This window comes from Crocodylus porosus, unplaced genomic scaffold, assembly GCF_001723895.1.
Source record: "Crocodylus porosus isolate Cpor-Errol unplaced genomic scaffold, CroPor_comp1, whole genome shotgun sequence".
Lineage (NCBI taxonomy): Eukaryota > Metazoa > Chordata > Crocodylia > Crocodylidae > Crocodylus > Crocodylus porosus.
The window spans coordinates 66642877-66662116 of record NW_017728948.1 but is presented as its reverse complement, the minus strand read 5'-3'; the positions used below and the strand labels follow the sequence as shown (position 1 = coordinate 66662116).

Genomic DNA, 19240 nt, shown 5'->3' with positions numbered 1-19240 from the left:
TTATAATCTTTTTCAAAAGATGGTACAATTCAGTGTGAAGGATCAACACATCAATGAGATTCTTAACTAACTGCATCAACACCAAAGAAAAGCCACTGTATTATTGTACAGATCACTTAAAACCTACATAGCTCAATTCCCAAAGGGCAACCATCACAAGAGGAGAGGTCATTGGGCTAGACAAAGTCCTATGTTAAAAAGCAGCCGACATAACAAACATGGAGTAGAAATACAGAGGAACAATTTTCTTAAATCCTGTGGGATTTTCAAGAACTAATGAATCTATTTCTGAAATGCTTTTGTGTAAGCCATCTTTTAGTTCTCATAATACCATTAAACTGAAATCCATCACAAGTGGGGCCACAAACACCCCAGAGAATGTAGTATGACACCTCTACTCCACTGACACCTCTACTAGCTGGTAAAAAGGCTGAATTTTAAAGAAAAATAAAAATCTTGAACAAAGCATTAGGAAAACAATTTGTTTTTTCTAGACAAGGGAATAGATATAGACAGACAGAATGAAGCACAAAAAAGCTGTTTGAACTCATCTTTACAAACCTAAAAAGTTAAAACCAAGAACAACAACAAAAAATGTAAAACTGAATTATTGGCTAGCTTAATGCAGCAAGCACCAGGAAACAAAATCACTTGTAAACTCATTTTACTGAAGAACCATCCATGCTAGCTATGATCCCTCCTACACACGAAGGATCTTACTCAGGACTTAAGTTTGCAGCCCTTTCCCCAGCATCTCATGACAGCACATGTACAAGAAACATCACTCTACACCATACAAGACTGGGACCCGCTACTGTCACCACATGCAGACTCTGGCCCCCACCAGGCAGCACAATGGCACCATAGCAGTTCTGCTGCCTCATGGCTTTCACAGGCCTGCACAAGGGACAAAATCACAACTAGTCTGAACACCTACTTGACCACAAAGAACAGGAAGAGAGTAAATCCTCCCTCTTCAGGCAGTGATAAATGAGAAGAATCCAGGCTTGCCACCGAAGCCAATATTGGTCCTCTTTGCTGATTCTCTTCACATGCAAGCCATTCAGTCACTACCACACATAAAACATTCGGAGTGATTGGACTGGGGCTTCTGCTCAGCCCCATAACATCAGACAGTGACTGATACAAATGCAGAGGAAACTCCTCAAAAGTCAAGTCAAGATGATGTAAGAGTCAGATCTATCACTGCAGGGCCAGCCAAGTGTGGCCGCGGGAAACTAGTGCATTTTAATTTATGCTCTTACAGTCAGGCTGAGGGGTAGCAGCTGCTGCTCCTGCAGCAAGAACACAAAACGCATGGCTATCAGCCCAGCTGACATCAGGACAGTCCCTAGGCCTGCTTCCCACTGGAAGGGTGACCGAAAGCAGGAGAGTGGCTTTCCCCAGCAGAAAATACTGACTCTGGAAGGAAACAGCAAGTGTGCTTTTTTCTCCAGCGTGATGCTAGGCACTGGTTTAAGAGTAAGAACTGGTGTAGGGAAGAGAGAAGAATTAGGTATAACCAAAAAAAAAAAAAAAAAAATCAAGCAAAAATGAAAAGAAACTCCCTGTCAGTTACTGTAGGTAAACCTAACCAGACAAACACTGGTCAGAACAACAACATTTACTACTCCGGAGTAATTCTGCTGTAACTCATGGGATTAGGCCCAAGAAGTTGCACTGTGCACAGTAATGTTTGTAAAATATTATCCTCTTTCAGTAATCTAAATAGCACCTATTCCCATGGAGGTTTGGAGAAGCTTGCATAACATAGGGACTGGGAAAGAGAAGAATTGTTGTTCCTGCCAGGAAGACATTAATAAACTAAATTGTCTAAAACAAAGAAGATAAACAAAGCCAAAAATTTGAGCCAAAAAGCTAAACAAAATAAATATGCTTCAAAGTCCTAAAGCCCTCAAAGCATATGTTCCACTGCCTGAGCTTCCGGGGCTGGCGGGGCATCAATTCCAAATCTGTGAATTCGGCTAAATACCTTGTCACAAGGAGACGAAACAGGAAAGGTCAGATTCTACTGAAGTTTATTTTTGTTTTTTTCAAATGGATTAGCAAAGCGAGTGACTTTCAAGATGAAGAACCACCCAACCCATTTTCTCAGGTCTTTTGTTCAGTGGTACTGTCCAAGCTCCCTGCCCTTCCATCTCCTCCCCTCCAATTTCCAACAAAAACAGGAATTTAGATAAGGATGTCTTTTATCCAGAAATCAGATTCAAAGGAGAAAAGGTCATACTGTACATACCCTATGACCAGATGCTGGGTAGAGGTATATTCTATTTAGTGATGAAATATTTTCATTTTGAGAAGTTCTAAACCAGTGGTTTTCAACCTTCCTGAAGTCACTGAACCCTTTCATATCACTTCTGCTGCTGAATCCTTACCCTATGCTGTGAGCTGATGCAGAGCCAAGCAACCCAGCCCAGCAACAACAGCATATCCTATCCTGGCCCATTCCACCATTACCCCCAATCTCTTTGCAGAACCCCCTGATGACCTACTGCACAATCCCCAGGTTCTGTGGAGCACAGTTTGAAAGCTACTGTTCTAACCTAATTAATAAAAGCTGAACTGTTTAAAGTTCAGCTAAACACAGATGGTCAATCTACACTAACAGGCCTCATTTTTTGACCAGAAGGACAACTCCAAGCAATCTAACCCCCCCTCCCCCACCACTTCTCCCCAGGCCTTTAATAATTCTGCCTTGCCAGGTATATGCCACAAGTGAGAACTAGTCATATATGCCACTTGAACTTTTCCACTTCAAATGAGCATAGTCAAGGTAGGCGAGGAATTCTGACCTCCTACTCAGAAAGAAGGGTTAGGTGCTAGAGTGAAAGGAAATGCAATTTGAACACTTCAGTTGGACTTGTGTTCACCAGGAGAACTAGGTTATGTTACAGTACGCTCTGAGGAGCTGAAAGTAAGCAGATCTGCAGACAGCACCTGCTTATCAACATAGATTCCAAAGTCATATTCAAACCTTGTGTTAGTTTATACGACCCTACAATCACAGTCCAACACAGTCTCACAGAAATAAGGCACTTACACATTTTACCTAGAGCATTCTCCATTTGTTAAATGTTGAAAAAGGCCACACCTTTCTCTACCATCTCTTGGCAGGACACAAATATTATTGCTGCAGATATGTTTGTAGTGGATAGCACCACACACTTACTATCTATGGAGTGATTTTGGTTTCTGGGCTGATTAATTTGAAATATTTACTGTTATTTACAACTCAGCAGGTCTTTACACATCTTGTCATCCATTAATTTGCCAATAATATTTAGCGCTAGTGAAAAATGCTGTATTAACAGAAGACATTATTCTCCAAAGCTAAATATATCTGTATAACACCCAGTTGTTGCAACTTGAGTTTTCCCACCAAGACAAAAAGTCCCATCAAGGGATGAAAGCATAGGTCAATCTACACAAGTTCTTTGATCACTGGCACAGAAATGGGCAAGGTTGCTAGGAAACAATGGTAAGGCTGTTGGAGGGGTGGACGCATATCCATACAAACTTGCATTGAAAGCAGAAACTAAGTTAGGCTCTTCACTGTTGCTGCATGGGAAGTACTTTACTTTGTGTGACTCTAAACTGGACTCCAACTGGGTAGCTTAAAGACAGTACTTGTTCATCTGTTATGTGTCTCGCACTATTCTGTCCATAAGCCATTGTGGCTTTAAAAAAATCCAGCAACACTGCTAAGCAGCCCACACACCTTTCCAGTTTCTTACCATTCCACTTCAAGGCACAACAAGGAACAACGGTCTCTGTGCAGGTCCTTCCTTTGTGGAGTGGGACTGCAGGAGCTGGGATGCCTTAGTAGCAGCCTCAAGACTGGCTCCATGGTGGAATGAAAGAGCAGGATTCTTCCCTGAAGTCCCTCTCCCTTGAATACTGAACCCAGGTTTATTAATTTGATGGAAGGGGGTGGATTTAGCCCTTAATTGAGGGAAGCTCTTAACCTTCAGAGCTCTGGGATCGAGATCTGTTAATTTTGCATTTGAAAGTTCATCACCTGAATGCAGAGGTGGGGCAGGGCAACCTCTGATAATACCTGCATCTGACTTACTGTGGTGAAGCCAGAAATCTTCAGTTGGAACAATTCAAGATTAAACAGTCTTTCACATGCGTTTGTTTTACATTTCTTTAAAGCCTACAAGGCAAAAAAAATGTTTTATTAAGAATCTTTGGTGTTATCACAGATTATAACCATGCACTCGCATCTTGTTACCACAGATCTGCTTCAAGAACACTACCAAGGGAGAGCATGAGTGCACTAGTTAGTTAAAATAGTTAGTCAAGACCTGTGCTTAAAAGTAAAAGTAAGAGAGAGAGAGATCTCAGTCCCAGAAATCTTGCACGCAAGTTCCAAGCCCTTCAGTTTGCATGGTAACGATAAACTGATTTACAAATCTGATTTATAGTACACAGCTTCCATTATGCTTTGTTTACTGAAATACCCTTATCCCTTCTATTAGCTTACTAAGACACTGCGTCAGCTGTAATGCTGCGTACTGTAAGCAAAAGGCTTTAACTTTAGTTCAAGGTGAGGATAAAAATTCAGAAGCTATTAATAGAAGTGTGGCCATTTCTTCTGTGGCTGATGGTAGACCACAGTAAGTAGTACTTCACAGATAAGATAAAGATTTCTTAAAACGTCTGACTAGCTCGGAATTTGCCTAAGCAAGAGCCTGGCAGAGGCAGGACTCATCACTCAGTAATAATGCAATGTTATGAATGGCCGATTATAAAACCCTGGCACTTTCCAGATTGCTGACCAAACCAGAGCCGGAGAAAGACATGTACTTTTATACAGATGAACTGTTATTTAACACTAGGTTCTGGCATGCCAGCACAGTCACATAAAAATGGGAAAAGAATGTAATCACAGTCTTCAGCAAATTATCTCCGACTGCTTCAATTATATATATCTTAATGCCAGAAGTATTAGATGAATATGAGGCTGCTATCCTTTTGGTGACTGTTTACTTTCGTTTGAATGCAAACCTTTATATACAGTACGTTAACTATTCCAAGACAATGGAAAGGAAAGAAGAAAAATAAAAGCATTGTACACAGTTCATTGTTCTCAGCAAGAGCTTGCCAGTTGCATCCACACTGCATCATCCTCTGCATCAGCTCCTCACTATGGAGGCAGACTGAAGCAATGGCTCTGTCTCTTTTGAAGTCTTTTCACATCCTTTTCTTTTTCCTCCTTGGTTGAAAACCAGGCACCTAATTATGCAGCTGCTGCTCCAACCAGCTCCTATTAAAGCCAATAGGAGCTGCTCATACACAGAGGCTACATAGTGAGGCCCCAACTGTTACAAATGCTTAAAGTCTTTGTGCTGTGTGTGCTAAGCGGATGAATGCGGCTGCAGCAGCAGCAAGGCATTTGATGGAAGGCAACTCTGTAGTAGGCTCATTTAAAATTAACATTGCTTCAGGGCTGGGGGAAGGACAGGGCAAACATTTATCTGATCAGAAGCAAGTCTGTCCTTTACAATCTTACCTTTTTGGTCATTTAGTTTCTCTAAGATACTTTAGTGGCCTTGATATGTATTTGTCTAGAGGGACTGTTCTTGTGGTTTTATGTCTGAAAACTGGGGAGTTTAATTTGTTTTTCCTCTGTTAGTAGAGCTTCCAAGAGAAAACAGTGGCATACTGCAGCACATGAAGAGTTGTGTTGATACTAATAACCAATGTGGAGAGGACAGGTTAAAAAAAATGGGAGGGAAGCCTTCCTAAAAAGAAAATCCTCTCTGGACAAGAGGTATTTTGTGCTCTGGGCCCCTCTTCTTCCTCAGGGAAAGGCTTAAGCCCCTTTTCTCACCACCCAGCATAAGCCCAAAGCCATTCATTCTGCAAAGAAAACAAACGATATCCCACCAACTTAGTAAACTCTCCAAACAGCTCCAACCAAGGAGCCCATAATGCTCACATTAAAAGGTTTCTGACACCTAAGTTTTTGTTCTGGTTCACACCATTGTCTGCACTGCTAGGGCTTACCACCACTTTAAAGCCCCTTTCCACAACCAGACGGGTGTATAGCAGCTCTAGTGCAAATTAAATTTGGCTTCAGGATTTCACATAAACTTAGAAAAGCTCAGTAAAAGTAATTTCCCAAGCTTATCTTAAAAGAGGTACCAGGACTAACTCCCCTGTTCAACACTTAAAAGTTTTTTCATCCTGAGCTTCTAAAGAGCAGATCAGAAAAGCTCCCTACCTCCTGCTCTTTGACCATGCACACATCTACAGTAATGCCATTAAGCATGTGAGAACCACAGCACCAACTCTTCCTCGTGGAGGAACTTCCTCAAAGAAAAGCCAAAAGCTGAGGAAGGCAAGTCCCTCCACTCAAGGTTGATAACAACACCTTCACTCTTACTTTACTGTGTCCCAGTGTGTAACCACTCCTCCAAAAAGATCCACTGTAAGCATCATCCAAGCACTCAGGTTCCAGGGATCATCTATGAAGCTAAAAAACAAGAACCTACCTACAATGTATAGTGCAAAAGAAAAGCACCCAACTATATAATTTTGGTATTAAATTGGGTGTAGCTTAGTCATAAATAAACTGAACTGATGGTCTTTTGCAAGCCATTCACAGGGTTGGCCTAGCTGAAATGTCCCGACTTATCTTTACACAAGTACAGATAGATCTCTTAGATAATAACTATACAAACTATTTAATATCGAGATACCCAACCTTAATGTTAAATAGTACAGGCAGCAAAAAATGCACCTGTTTTACAGAACAGAGTTGTTCCTGGAGGTCATTTAGGATTTTCCAAAAGTGACAAAAGTAAGATTTTTCCTTTGTTACTGCCATTACCGCTGCAAAATTAAAGGAATGCAGACCCCCTTTGTGCATCACCAGTTAAACTGTTTACTATATTTCAGATGTAGGACCAGCGTACCACATCAGTGGAAAGACAAATCAGCAAGGTGTCTGCACAGGTGCTCAACTTACCCTGCAGAATTCTTCCCCCCACTCCAGGTAATGATGCAGGAAAAGGAGAGAACCAGCCAGACTTTTAGCTAGACTGAATTTGTTAAATAGTAACCTGGCTACATGCGCAAGTCAATTTAAAGCATAATAATGCAGTAAATGAGCCACAGAGTTTACTTCTAATATAATGAGGAATACTTTGTGGCTCATTTATATTGTGCCGTAAACTGAACCCAGGGCCTGTGAAAATCACGTAACCCCAGCTGGGTGACGTGGTTTTATAGGCCCCGGAACAGGGGGCCCCAGCGAGTGGGCTGCAACAGCCAGATCCCAGAGTCCCATGCCAGAGATGACTAAACCCCCTATATACTACCTACCTGGGCAGCATACAGGTTTTAAACAGGTCCTAGTGCATGGGGTGTGTGCAACAGCCTAATGTCAGATTCCTCATGTACCAGGACCGGCATAAACTCTGTGTGCTGCCCAGCTAGGAAGCACATGCAGTTTTATGGCTTCCAGTGTGCAGGAAGCACAGCATCAGGCTACTTGCAGGACCTGTCAAACTCCATGTGCCACTTAGTTGGGTGGCATACACAGTTTTACAGCTCCCAAACCTAGGGGACCTTGGCAGTGGCCATGTTCCCTATGCACCGAGCTGATTGTTGGCTAGGACTGAGAATCATTTTTTTCCCAGCTCTAATTGACAGTCATCTTGCTGGCCCCGGACTCTCCTTGAACCAGCAAATAAGGCATGATTGGGATCTAATTCCTGGTCCCAAGATCGCAAGTCCCTCCATGCATGTGTGGCATGGCAGGAGACAACTGTTGGAAACAAGGATCAGATCCCATTGTATCTTAAAGTGAACGTCTGTCAGAGGCCTGTAAATCAGTAAGAGAAAGGAAAACAGTGAATGCTGCAAAGCCATTTTTACTGTCACTTTTCAAAACAGAGTTACACCTTACAGGTAAGGTAACCTGTGTTAGAACATGCAATACTGGAAAGGACGAGCAATGGCAGTTGGTTTGGGGAAATTTACCATCCGTTACTTCCCTAAACTGAAGTTGAGCAGAAAATAACTGTTTTTTACCACTTTGTATTACTCTTCTTCGGAAACACGTAGCTATGTTGAACTTGACAAGATTCTGTACAAATTCACTCTGCTGGTGACTGCAAAGCCATCAGCAACAGTAGGATCACACTAGGAATGACAGAGAGATTACTAGAGTCCCACTCCCTCCTCAAAGCATCCAGCAAGTTCTGGGGGTTGGAAGGGCAAAAAAATTCAGGTGGATTCAAACAGCTGGCAGACTTTAGGTATGTTTTCCAAGCTCTAATGCAGGGGTGGGCAAAATGCAGCCCATGGACCACGTGTGGCCCGTCAGACCATTCTATCCAACCCACAGGGCCCCTAAAAAGTTTAGAAAATTAATATTTATCTGCCCCTGGATGCCCATCATGTGGCCCTCAATGGCTTTCCAAAACTCAGTAAGCAGCCCTCCACCCAAAATAATTTCCTGCCCCGCTCTAATGCATGCATTAGGAGTGGAAGGCATATTCAAAGAAAAGAAGGGACTCTATTTCTCCCAAAGCTTTTTTACTTAGATGGAAGAAGAGGCAGGCTGGAAACAGGTGTGATCTTGTAAAAGTCAAGGGGCAGACAGTTATGCCTCCTGAAGTTCACTGGATATTCTGATTCTTTCACCCATTAAGGCCAAGTGTAGAAACCACAACTACATTACCTCTGCAAAGGCCTGAATGTTAGATATCCACTCTGTAACTGCTTAATGCTCTACTCTTTAGCTACAGATCTAGCTATGACGATTCAGGAAATGCCTGAGAAGCAAGGCTTTTTGTGATATCTTTTATTGGACCAAATGCATTGTTTGGGAGAGCTGCTGGACAAGATTTCAGGCACTGAGGGCCCTTCTTCAGGTTTTCCTGCTCCCTAGCCTAAGAGAACAAAAGGCAACGCTAAAGCTCCAAGACGCTTTACCTCTCTCAGCCCAAGAACCCCCTATAAATTTAGAAGTACAAAAGTAGAAGATATCTTTAAAGGTATGTGAGAAAGTTAAGGGGACAGACCAGCATCTTTCTTCATCCATGCCTAAAAAACAGGAGGGAAATGAAGGCATTAATGCACAAAATGAATAAGCATGTGGAAAGTCTGCCTAAACAAAAGTTTAAATTTCCAACTCCTCTTAGGTGCACCTAAGTTCCATCTCTATTTTTAACATTTCCTAGCATTATGACAGAAAAAGGGAGGTTGCTGTCAAAGAAAAAGCGACCAGCATTTTTTAATCATCTCCAACCTGAATTAGAACATGTCTAAACATGATGGTTGTAATGTAACAATGGTAAATTTTAACAGAAGTCTCCATGCAGAAAAGGCAGATTATTCTGATATCATAAGGGATTCTTTCAGCCACCAGGACAGAAACAAAAAGGTGACATTTTAACTAGAGGAAGCAGCAAAACTATGGAACACTCTCAAGGGGAGGAAAAAGGAGTAAGAGCCAAACCCTGAAGGATCTTGGCAACACCAAGAAATAAGGGGTAAAACTACTATACTGTAGCTTGCATTAGTGGCTAATTGTTGAGGAAAAAAATCCTTCTGCCTAAAAGCCTTTACCTGGCTCAATTTTACTATAGAAAATGGTACCATTCTCTGGAGAATCTCATTCCACATTCTGTTAAGAAGCAATTTTCTTCCTTTGCTGTAAGTGTTATAAGCCCAATTCTGAACTCACACACATGTAATTACTAGCTTCACTGGTCATAATCACTCCTGATTTACACTGGCATAAAGGCAAGTCAGAACCATGTAAACATGATTTTATTTTTCATACTGGGAGGTATGGGGCCTTCCATTTTGAATGAGGGAGAAGGATTATGTTTTGTTTTAAATTGTTTTGTTCTTGAAATTGTTAGCAGGTTTTTGGTTATATCTCCCGCCTATTTTGTCCATGCTAGGGAAGGTCAGATGCAACAAACAGCTGGAATTGATCTGCCAGACCTTCCTTCCCTGTGTACCAGATTATCTGGAAAGCAGGACTTTGGCTTCAGAACACTCAGCCATTCTTCTGACAACATCTTCTAAGCCCCAAAAAATGTAATTATATCATTTCACATGCTATTTCCAAGTGTGCATGCATAGGAAGATAGCTCTTTGCTTTAACAAAGGCAGCATGGAAACATTCATCATGTGAAGTAACTAAATTCTTGCCAGAGAAGATCTGCAATACCTTTTTTATCTTGATGTCCCCAGTTTATAGCAGATTATATACAGCATAAAGAGAGGGAAAATACTGTCACCCTAATTTAGTGGGGAAGTATATTTTATATGATAGTGAATTCAGATGATGACAAAGGTGGGTATACTCTGTGTGCTGCATGTGTGCAGAGTGGAGGTGTCTTTTCTTAGTAGAATGGAGGGCGCTTTGATACAGGCTGTGAACAAAAAATAAGATGCCAAATTAATCCACTAAGAGAACCCCACTGCCATGTTGTTACTGTCCGCGGTGCTCCAGCGCTCAGATGAAAAAATTCCTTTCCTCCTGGCCCTAGCCAAGAGCCTCTAAACAAAAAGATCCTATGCTAAGAGGGAAGGTTTGCTCTCAAATTAAGTGAACTAATTTGATTCTTAATAGTACTTTTGCTAAAGACAAACTAGTGCCTTTGCACCACACAAGAGACTGAATGACTACATAAGAAGGATGCCATAATCTTATCTCAACATTTATTCTATGTTCATCTACTCCACTGCCACAGTGCCAGTCAGCAGCCCTATGCCATCAAAAGCCCACAAGACAGGGAGCCATAGCACTGAGTATCAAATCCTCTTCCCCATACCCTAGAGGGAACAATTAAACTCTACCTGAAGTCTGCAAAGGGGAATGTGTTCTCTACAGAACCCTCATAGTACTCTGCAAAGGAAAGTTTTTACACTTGGGCTTACTCAAGGAGTGGAGGGGGAACAGCATCCAGGGTGTAGCTGATCATCACTATATTAAATGAGATAGGAACACAGTCATGAGTTACCTTGACTATTTCATGCATCTGACCCCTTCGTAATGCCAACCCAGCCTTCCTCTGCTCCTTCCCTTCAAGAGGACATTCTTTCAAAGAGCCTGAGAGCGACCACCAACTGCTTGTTATGTTTCTTTCTGTTATACACTCTCAAAATGCTGAGGAGCTTTTGCTTAAGTATGCTGCAAAGGATTCCACATAAGGTTTGGTTTTGCTGAAAAACTAAAATAAAAACAGCATGCAACAGGCCTCTGAAAGTTTCTCTCCTGCATTTCCTTGCCTAGCTACAGAAAACAAAAATCAAGCCACTACCATCCACAACAAGAACATTGCCTGAAATGATTTTCAATATTATTTGATGTTGTGGAGCCTTCATTGCTAGTCCAGGGATTTTCAAATGCCTGGAGGAGGCATATTGATTTTTCCCTGTGCTGTGAAATTGACAGTTCATTCATAAGATACTCTCCATGTGTGCTGAAATACTTATTCTAAATGCTGTCCAGAGAAAAGTGACTGGAAAGTTGAAATATTAGCTGAAGAATCCGTGATGTGAAAACTGATGCACTTGAAAAGTAAATTAGGCGAATGATGACTAAGTCACCTTTTCCATCCACCTAACAACAAAGTACCTGCAAGTTCTCATCTCAACTGAAATCCAGGCTATGAGGAAGTTATCCAAAGTCATCCCTCTGAGTCAAACTTGTTACAGAACCAACAACACTATCAGTCCATATTTTATCCACGGGGCAGCACTTCCTCAACTTCGTATTGACATTTTTAAATAAAAAGAGTGGGACACAAAGTGTTTGCAGAACCAACTAAAATGGTGTCTATTCAGCAATAGGATTCACCCACACAGAGCCTTATCAGTCCATAAAAAGGCCCACAGAAGTGAGTGGGGCTGCATACACGCATCACATGCATCAACATCCAAGGAGGTTTATCCTTTTGCAAGATTCTGCTAGTGGTCAGCAAGATGACTGCAAACATGGTGATCTTCAGTGTAACAATGGAAGAAAAAGTTATTAGGTGTCAAGCCCACAGACTAGGTACAAAGGGTCAAAAAGTCCGAGGCAGAATCAATCCAAGTTAAACTATACTGCTTGCAGAAAATTGCATAGATTAGTAGTGAACAGAACATACATTCACCATTTAGTGAGGGAACAGCAAATCTTAGACTGGGTTGCACTATTTTTAAATCAGTCTATGTGCGCCGAATTTCTATTCCTTTACAGGTACAGACCGGTTTCCAATTATTTATAATGGAAAAATGTAATGTCTGTACCTGGCCATAAAGAATAGTTTGTTTTTCTCCTGCTTATGCCACATTAAGCAAAACCCCTGTCTTCCCTGCTTTTTACTTGTGGTATGTTATTGACATAAAATACAAAGTAAAGAAAGAAAAGAGGCTAGATATTTTATAAAATTATTAAAATATATTACTATACCAGAGAGGACTTTTAAGAGTTAAGTCTGACAGTTGCCAATACAGCTCATTAGCTCACGTGCTGTTCCACTTCTTGCTCCTGCCTACACCACAGTAAAACAATTACGATCCTATTGACAGGATAATACCCACTTATATAAAAACTACCCTGCAATTTTGGTCAATTCAGAATACAAAAAACAGATTCTACCTTTCAGCACTATACTGCTAAAGTTGGAATCCATTACCTGGCAGAATTAGGTTTCAAAGTTTATTTGGGCTGAAAATTGTATGTTTGCTCAATGTTAGCTGGAAGTAAAACATGATACTGAAACATTTACAGCAGATCTTACCATTTTAATCAGCACTAGTTAACTGAATAAAAAAAGTATTAAAATGGCTACACTGAGTATTTAAACACACCAGCTCCTACCTCCAGATTTACATAAGCTCTAGTCTTCTTGCCAGTTTGAGACACTTTCAGGAACACGCAGCTTGTCCTGCTCCACACCCCGCTCCCACCAATTACTGTAAAGCCAGTCTTGCACATAAAAATCCTGCCACACAAAATCATATTCCAGGCAATGGGACTCTACATGGACAGATGTTAGAGTTCAAAATAGTGATCTGTTTACAGAAGAAGGTCCTAAAGTTTTTTTTTTTTTGTGCAATTTCTTTCACTGATTGCAAGCTCACGTTTCTTACCACCTACGAATCAGTCGTGTCATTACTAGGGTCTGACGGAGTTAAGAAAAAGAATTATAACCTTTGCTAATAATTTAAGTCCTGGGTCTACAGAGCGTGAGCTTCGGTTTTGTTTGTTTGATTAGAGTAGAATAGATTCTGGTTTAAACTATTTTCAGAATTTAAATCCTTTTAATAGTTACAGAAATGTCCTTGCATATATACTGAATAAAAAACTTTTACTCAGAATAGCATAATTTGCTAATTATGTTATTATGGATGGTTTGATGGGTTTGTTTAAGATTAAATTTCTGGATTTTCACTTAAAAAAAAACAAAACCCTCTACAACCTGCCATATAATTGCCTTTGTGAGTGCTTGCAGACATGTGTACACATGCATGCTTTATACGGTGTACATATTCTCTTGTGCATGCACAATCAAGAGAAAGCTCTACCTTCTCTATATTAAAGTAGCATGATTATACTGAAATAAATTGTTCTAGAATAGACATTTCTTCCAGAACAAAGTTTTGTTACTGAAATAGTAGGGTTTTCTTAGGCCATGATCTTACAAAGACACAAGCATGCAAATTACTGTTGTGAACAAAGCTGTCTAACCAAAATGGGTAGGACTGCCTATGACCAGACTGTTATACACATGCACCACAATTTAATAGAACAGGGCTGTAAATATGCCTATTTCACCTTGGATGATCTAAACAGGTAGGGCAAGTTTTCCCCAGTGACAAATCTGTAGCAGTTTAACCAAGGGAAAGAAATACAAATTCCAGGTTTACATATACATTGGAAGTGTGCAAGAACCCATTTTTGGAACCCCAGAGATGCCAATTGATGCTCTTTTAATTCCAAGATGAGCAGTAAAGAGCATTAGTCTTTTCCCATTAGTTTAAGGCACTAGTTTTCTGCAAGATAAGCAGCAGGTATCTTTAGAAAACCAAGGCAGGGGTAGGAAATTAAAGCATCATTTCAAAGACTTTCTTTCTGAACAATCAAATCACCCTACCAAAGGATACAAGGCAAGGAGGGCTGGAGAGGGGGGATAGACTGTACTTTCACATTCACCCAAAAATCTGAGAGAACTTCACCAAAGCCAATGGAGCTACTCAAGTTCCACATGCCCATAGCAGAAAAGCTTGGGGTCACATGGCCATTTACCCACTACATCAGTTCACATGCACCAACATTCAATCAAGATAACAATCTCTCCTTGATTTAGAGTAGGTCTTATGGAATACATTTCAAAGTAGCAAAATGATTATGTTGACAAACAGTACACTAAATGCCTTGAATACAGAATGGGGGGAAGCATCCTGTTTCCCCCCGCAAAAATAGTTTCATTCTGCTAGCAATTAACTTCTCAGAGTAATTTCTAAGAATAAAACATGGCACAGGATGTTCAAAGATCACATCAAAGCAGTCTCTCAAACATTTTCCTTTTAAAGAGAGAAAACAAAGAATATTTCCAAAGTTCCCTTTTTTCCCTGAAACAATACTGTCCTGGAATAAATATTCTAAGCTGCTTTGAGACGCTATCGATGATCTACAGAATTCAGTGAACTGTCAAATTACGTGTCCATCAGAGGTCAATGCACCTTCTGAACACTTTTCCCACAGGACGTTTACTGAACTGTATTTAGCTTTCCTTCTATCGTTCCCTCTCTAATTCAGAAGACAGTTTAGACTCCCATATGGTTACCATCAAAACCAACAGATGCCTAGCAAATTAAAACACAAATTATGACTTGTAATATGCTGATGTATCATAATCGCAGCACATCTTGCAATTTACAGTGAATCATAAGATACACCCTAGGTTTCTGGTTGATGTGCTCACTTGCTCTCTACCTCCCCCTCTCTGTTCCTTTAGGGTCCAGACTAAGGTCTCAGTCAGGCCCAAGATACACACACAGAGTTTCCACTGATTGCAACAAAGGGCAGAATGTGACCTTCAGTATTTCTATAAAGCTGACAAAACACCTTAAAGCAACTCTCAGAATGCTGCAAGGACTGTCCTGACATATAAAGGCCCTAAAATTTGGCTTCATTTTTATTACTACAGCAAAAAAGGGGGGAATTTGTTGTCATATTAGGCAATTATGCTCTGTCTAAAATAAAAAAATGCTCTGGTTTTATCTAGACAAGGGGCTGTCAACCAGGGTACTTGGGAAGCCCCCAGGAGTTACACAGCAGTGGTGCAGAGAAGTGGGGGGTACTTCCAGCTTCGCCATGACCAATTCTGGTTTAGTCCCCAGCCCTGCTCATTGACTGGCCAGAGGACTCCTTGCTTCTTGACCAGCCACCAGGGGTACACTAACCAAAAAAAAGTTGAAAACCCCTGATCTCGACTAGGATTTAAAGCACAGAATGAATGTACTAACTAACACACATTCTCAAAATCCAGTACAGAAAAGGCAGCTTATGCCTTAATACACAGCCCCTGTCCCGTTGTTAGACCTGGGAGGTACTTCAATGAACCACAGCCAGGAGAGTAGAGGTTCAACAGTGAGGGAGAGGAACATTTCATTTGATTGTTAAGTCTTTATTTGTTAATGCCTGTTTAATTTCAATATCTAACAACCTTTTTCCAATATATTTGTTCGAGTATCAAAGCATCCTTCCCTTCTCTATTGAAGTGCTGAGACCTCACAAAAATTCCCTTTGCAGAATGCACTACAAAATAAAGGTGTCTGCTATACTTTTCACCTATTACAAACAGAATTCTGGCTTAAAAAAAAAAAAAAAAATCACCTTTAACCTAATTTGAAAACACATCTCGAATACTGATTTTATAGCACAAGCATAAAGGACGGTATTCTGATCTGTGACTCTCCTGTAACTCTGCTGGAGCAAGGGTGGCTGGCTTTAAATACACAACCACAACATTTGGACAGAGAGGTCTCCTGAAGGGCAAAATTTGGTTTTTAATCATACAGGTGAAACATCCATGGGCTGGGCCCAAATTTGCTCTCTTTGATCCGGTTTGTGCTTATATTAAAAAAAAACAAAAAACTATTACACATACAGAGCACAAAGCCAATACTGAAATACAGAAGAAGTAGTTACTTTATAAAGCCTTCATGCCAGATTTGAAGGGTGCGAAATCTAGAACATTCTGTTCCATATTTTGAAGTTAAAATAGCATGCACATTAATATTATGTGCCAATATCCCCAACTGTAATTTAAATGGTGCTGCATTATTTCTCTGTTTAAGGGTCTATTGCTGTTCACTACAAGGTATTATTACTCCCAATTCACTTCACCTTCCTTACAGGAATGGAAAGGAAAGGAAAGAAGGAAGGAAACCAGACAGTAAATCTTTGTTAGCTTCTTTAGGAAAGATGTTACAAGTGCTTGAAAGGTTTGTGCTAGAAATCTAAGGAAGACTGATATTTTATACAATTACCTCCTGATCAAAAGTTCTAAATCCTCTTTAAATGACAATACGGTGCAGTCATCTTCGATCACCATTATCTTATGTTATCTTTGACACATTTCCTGGCCTAGATTAGTGATAGAACAGCAACTCATTTGTTAGCAAGTCAAGAAAAATGACCTAAAACATCCTCTGTATGCAACAATGCTATATTTTCACCCCAAGGCTAGGGACAGAAATTACCTATAAACCAGTAAAACTGATCAGAACCCGGTTCAAATTTGTAACACAACAGAAATTCTGTACACATAAACTGCTCTCAAAAGAGGTGAAACTGGTTTAAGATAAACCTGGATGGATGTAATATTAGACTTAACTGATTTAGGTTAAATCAGATTATTGAACTTCTGTTCCAGATCCCCTCCAGATTCAAGTTAACTCACAGTCCCCCAGCATCCCAAGATGCTTTGTACCTCCCCTGCAAGCCCCCCCTCGGAGGGTGGGTGGGCTAGGCTTGGCCCAAGCTGTCCGTTTCAGTCAAGATGAAAGGTGTGCTCTAGCAAGGGGCTTCTGGCCTGAGCCACTGAAGACATATGGCTGCATTTCTAGAATCAGAAGTGAATGCCTGTGCACTTGTTTATTGGTTCAATATATGCAAAGATTGAATTGATTCAGCCTCAGGCTTTCTGACCGTCTGTACTTGGTCCAGATCATGAGACACAAATAAACCTAGGCCCTCCTCATAAAGAGCTATCCATGTTTTGAGGAAGTGACTAAACAAGTCTTCATTCTTATAAAGCACTTTTATCTGTAATTCTCAAAGTCCTTTACAAAGGAGGCAAGCATCACAAGCTGCATTTCAGAAATCGGGAAATTCAGACCCTAAGGCCACTCAACATGACAGCAGCAGAGATGGGGAATAACCTTGGGTCTCCCAATTCCCAGTCCAGGGGCCTCTCACTGGACTGTATCACCCAAGGAATTTGGACTCTACGCATTCAACTGAGACCCATGAAACTCTGCCATTTATCTGGGTTGCTCAGTTTGGTGAACCTCAGCAAACATAACAGAAGTGAAGCATTCACTGACCACTCAGACCTTCTGGGGAAGGATCCCCTGGTCAGTACTCGCCTATCCACAACCATCACAAGACCACTACCATGCACATGCTTAATACCTATAGGATTAGGTGAGCACAGTAATTTATTCAGTGAATGTGACATGGCCAAGAAAATGCACTCTTGAGACTTATAATATTTCATAAATACTCCCCCCAGTTGGCACTGAAAGCTAGTGACATACTATGCAAGTGTCCTCCAGACCCTTCTGTTCCTCACTGGAAAACATCTGTGCTCACTGCATCACGCAAATGAAGGAATTAAGAATTAAAAAAAGAAAAAAGAAAAAACATAGCAACCAAAAACCTTTAAAATTGGAACAAAAAATAAGATTATAATGGCTGATGTAAGGTAATACACCACAAGATTTTAAGTAACCCTTCATCACAAGGCATAAGGAAAGGACAAGTAAACATATAAACACTGTATATGCCACCATCTTTACTTTACAAGAAGAGCTACAACACTGTCATGTAACATGTTTTACAACCCTGGTATTGATCTTTTTTTTTTTCCTCCAGGGGGTTTTAGATAATCAGAAGTTCTGTACTGGCAGGGAGATGAGGAAAAAAAACAAGGGAGCTAAAAGAGCAAGTTTGCCCAGTTTGTAGAAATGGAGACTGGTATTTCTTCTCTCCCCACACACAAGTTCCAGAGACCAGCACTCTGAGCCTGTACGCAAACACATGCCCGCAACCACTCAGACCGCATTTATGGCACCTTTTCTTTGGGCACCTCTCTTATCTGTAATGTACTGGTCCATGCTGGGGCAAGGGGCAGCTGATAAATACAAGTCTGCCTATAACGAAGCATATACATTCCTGAGAGGCTCATTTTGTTGCAGTCCCCTACGTACAAACCCATCTGGTCCATCACCTCTGGATTATGCATTGTGACATAGTTGTTTCTCAACCACAGCAGGCGAATCTGCTAGAAATATTATTATTATTATTACACGCAGGTTGCTCTCTTCACCCATGTTCTGACTACCCTGCCCGAGACAGTGCAGACAAGAGATGAGGCGACGGAGACAAGCCAGGCAGTGCAAGCTCAGCACCCAACACACACCCAACAAATCCCTTGCAAAAGCTCATCCCTAATCACAACAAACCCACGCCAGGGCCCTAGCAGTCATTGTGTAATCGCCCTCCAAACCTGCCCTGCTCCAAAGGTGTGGACACACGCACCTGATTCATCCTCCAGGCTGGGGGGGTCAATACCCCATTAAAAAGGAAAGGGGGAGGGGAAGAAAACCTCTCTTCCACCCACAACAAAAGCAATTAGGAAGGCGAGGGGGATGTGATGCTTGGGGGAGGCAGCATGCCCGACACGGCCAGGGGGTGGCAGAAGGCAAAGCAGAGGCTCTGATGGAACGGCGAGTGCAGAGGAGAAGCAGATGGCAGCCCCCCACGCTGACCCGGGGCTCCTTTCCTCCCCCCGGGCCCCAGCAGCCTCGCTCGCTCCTGGCCCCACACGGCCCGAGCGGGGGGCGGGCGGGCTGCACTCACCCAGAAAATGACATTGAAGCCGAAGATGAAATACTTGATGCAACAGCTGACTTCGGGCCCCTTGTAGTGCTTCCCGGACATCCTTCGCGGTCATGAAGGCGCGGG

General features: G+C 41.4%; 1 protein-coding gene across 2 annotated transcripts in view; it reads right to left on the bottom strand.

The window, feature by feature from the left end:
• TSPAN5 (tetraspanin 5) overlaps positions 1 to 19234 on the bottom strand; it is a 111339-nt gene extending 92105 nt beyond the window's left edge. For both annotated transcript variants that reach the window (XM_019553076.1, XM_019553077.1), the window contains exon 1: positions 19136 to 19234. In XM_019553076.1, the coding sequence (XP_019408621.1) occupies positions 19136 to 19216 (81 nt within the window). In that variant the 5' untranslated portion in view covers positions 19217 to 19234. The remainder of the gene's footprint in view (positions 1 to 19135) is intronic.
• Positions 19235 to 19240: the final 6 nt, after the last annotated feature.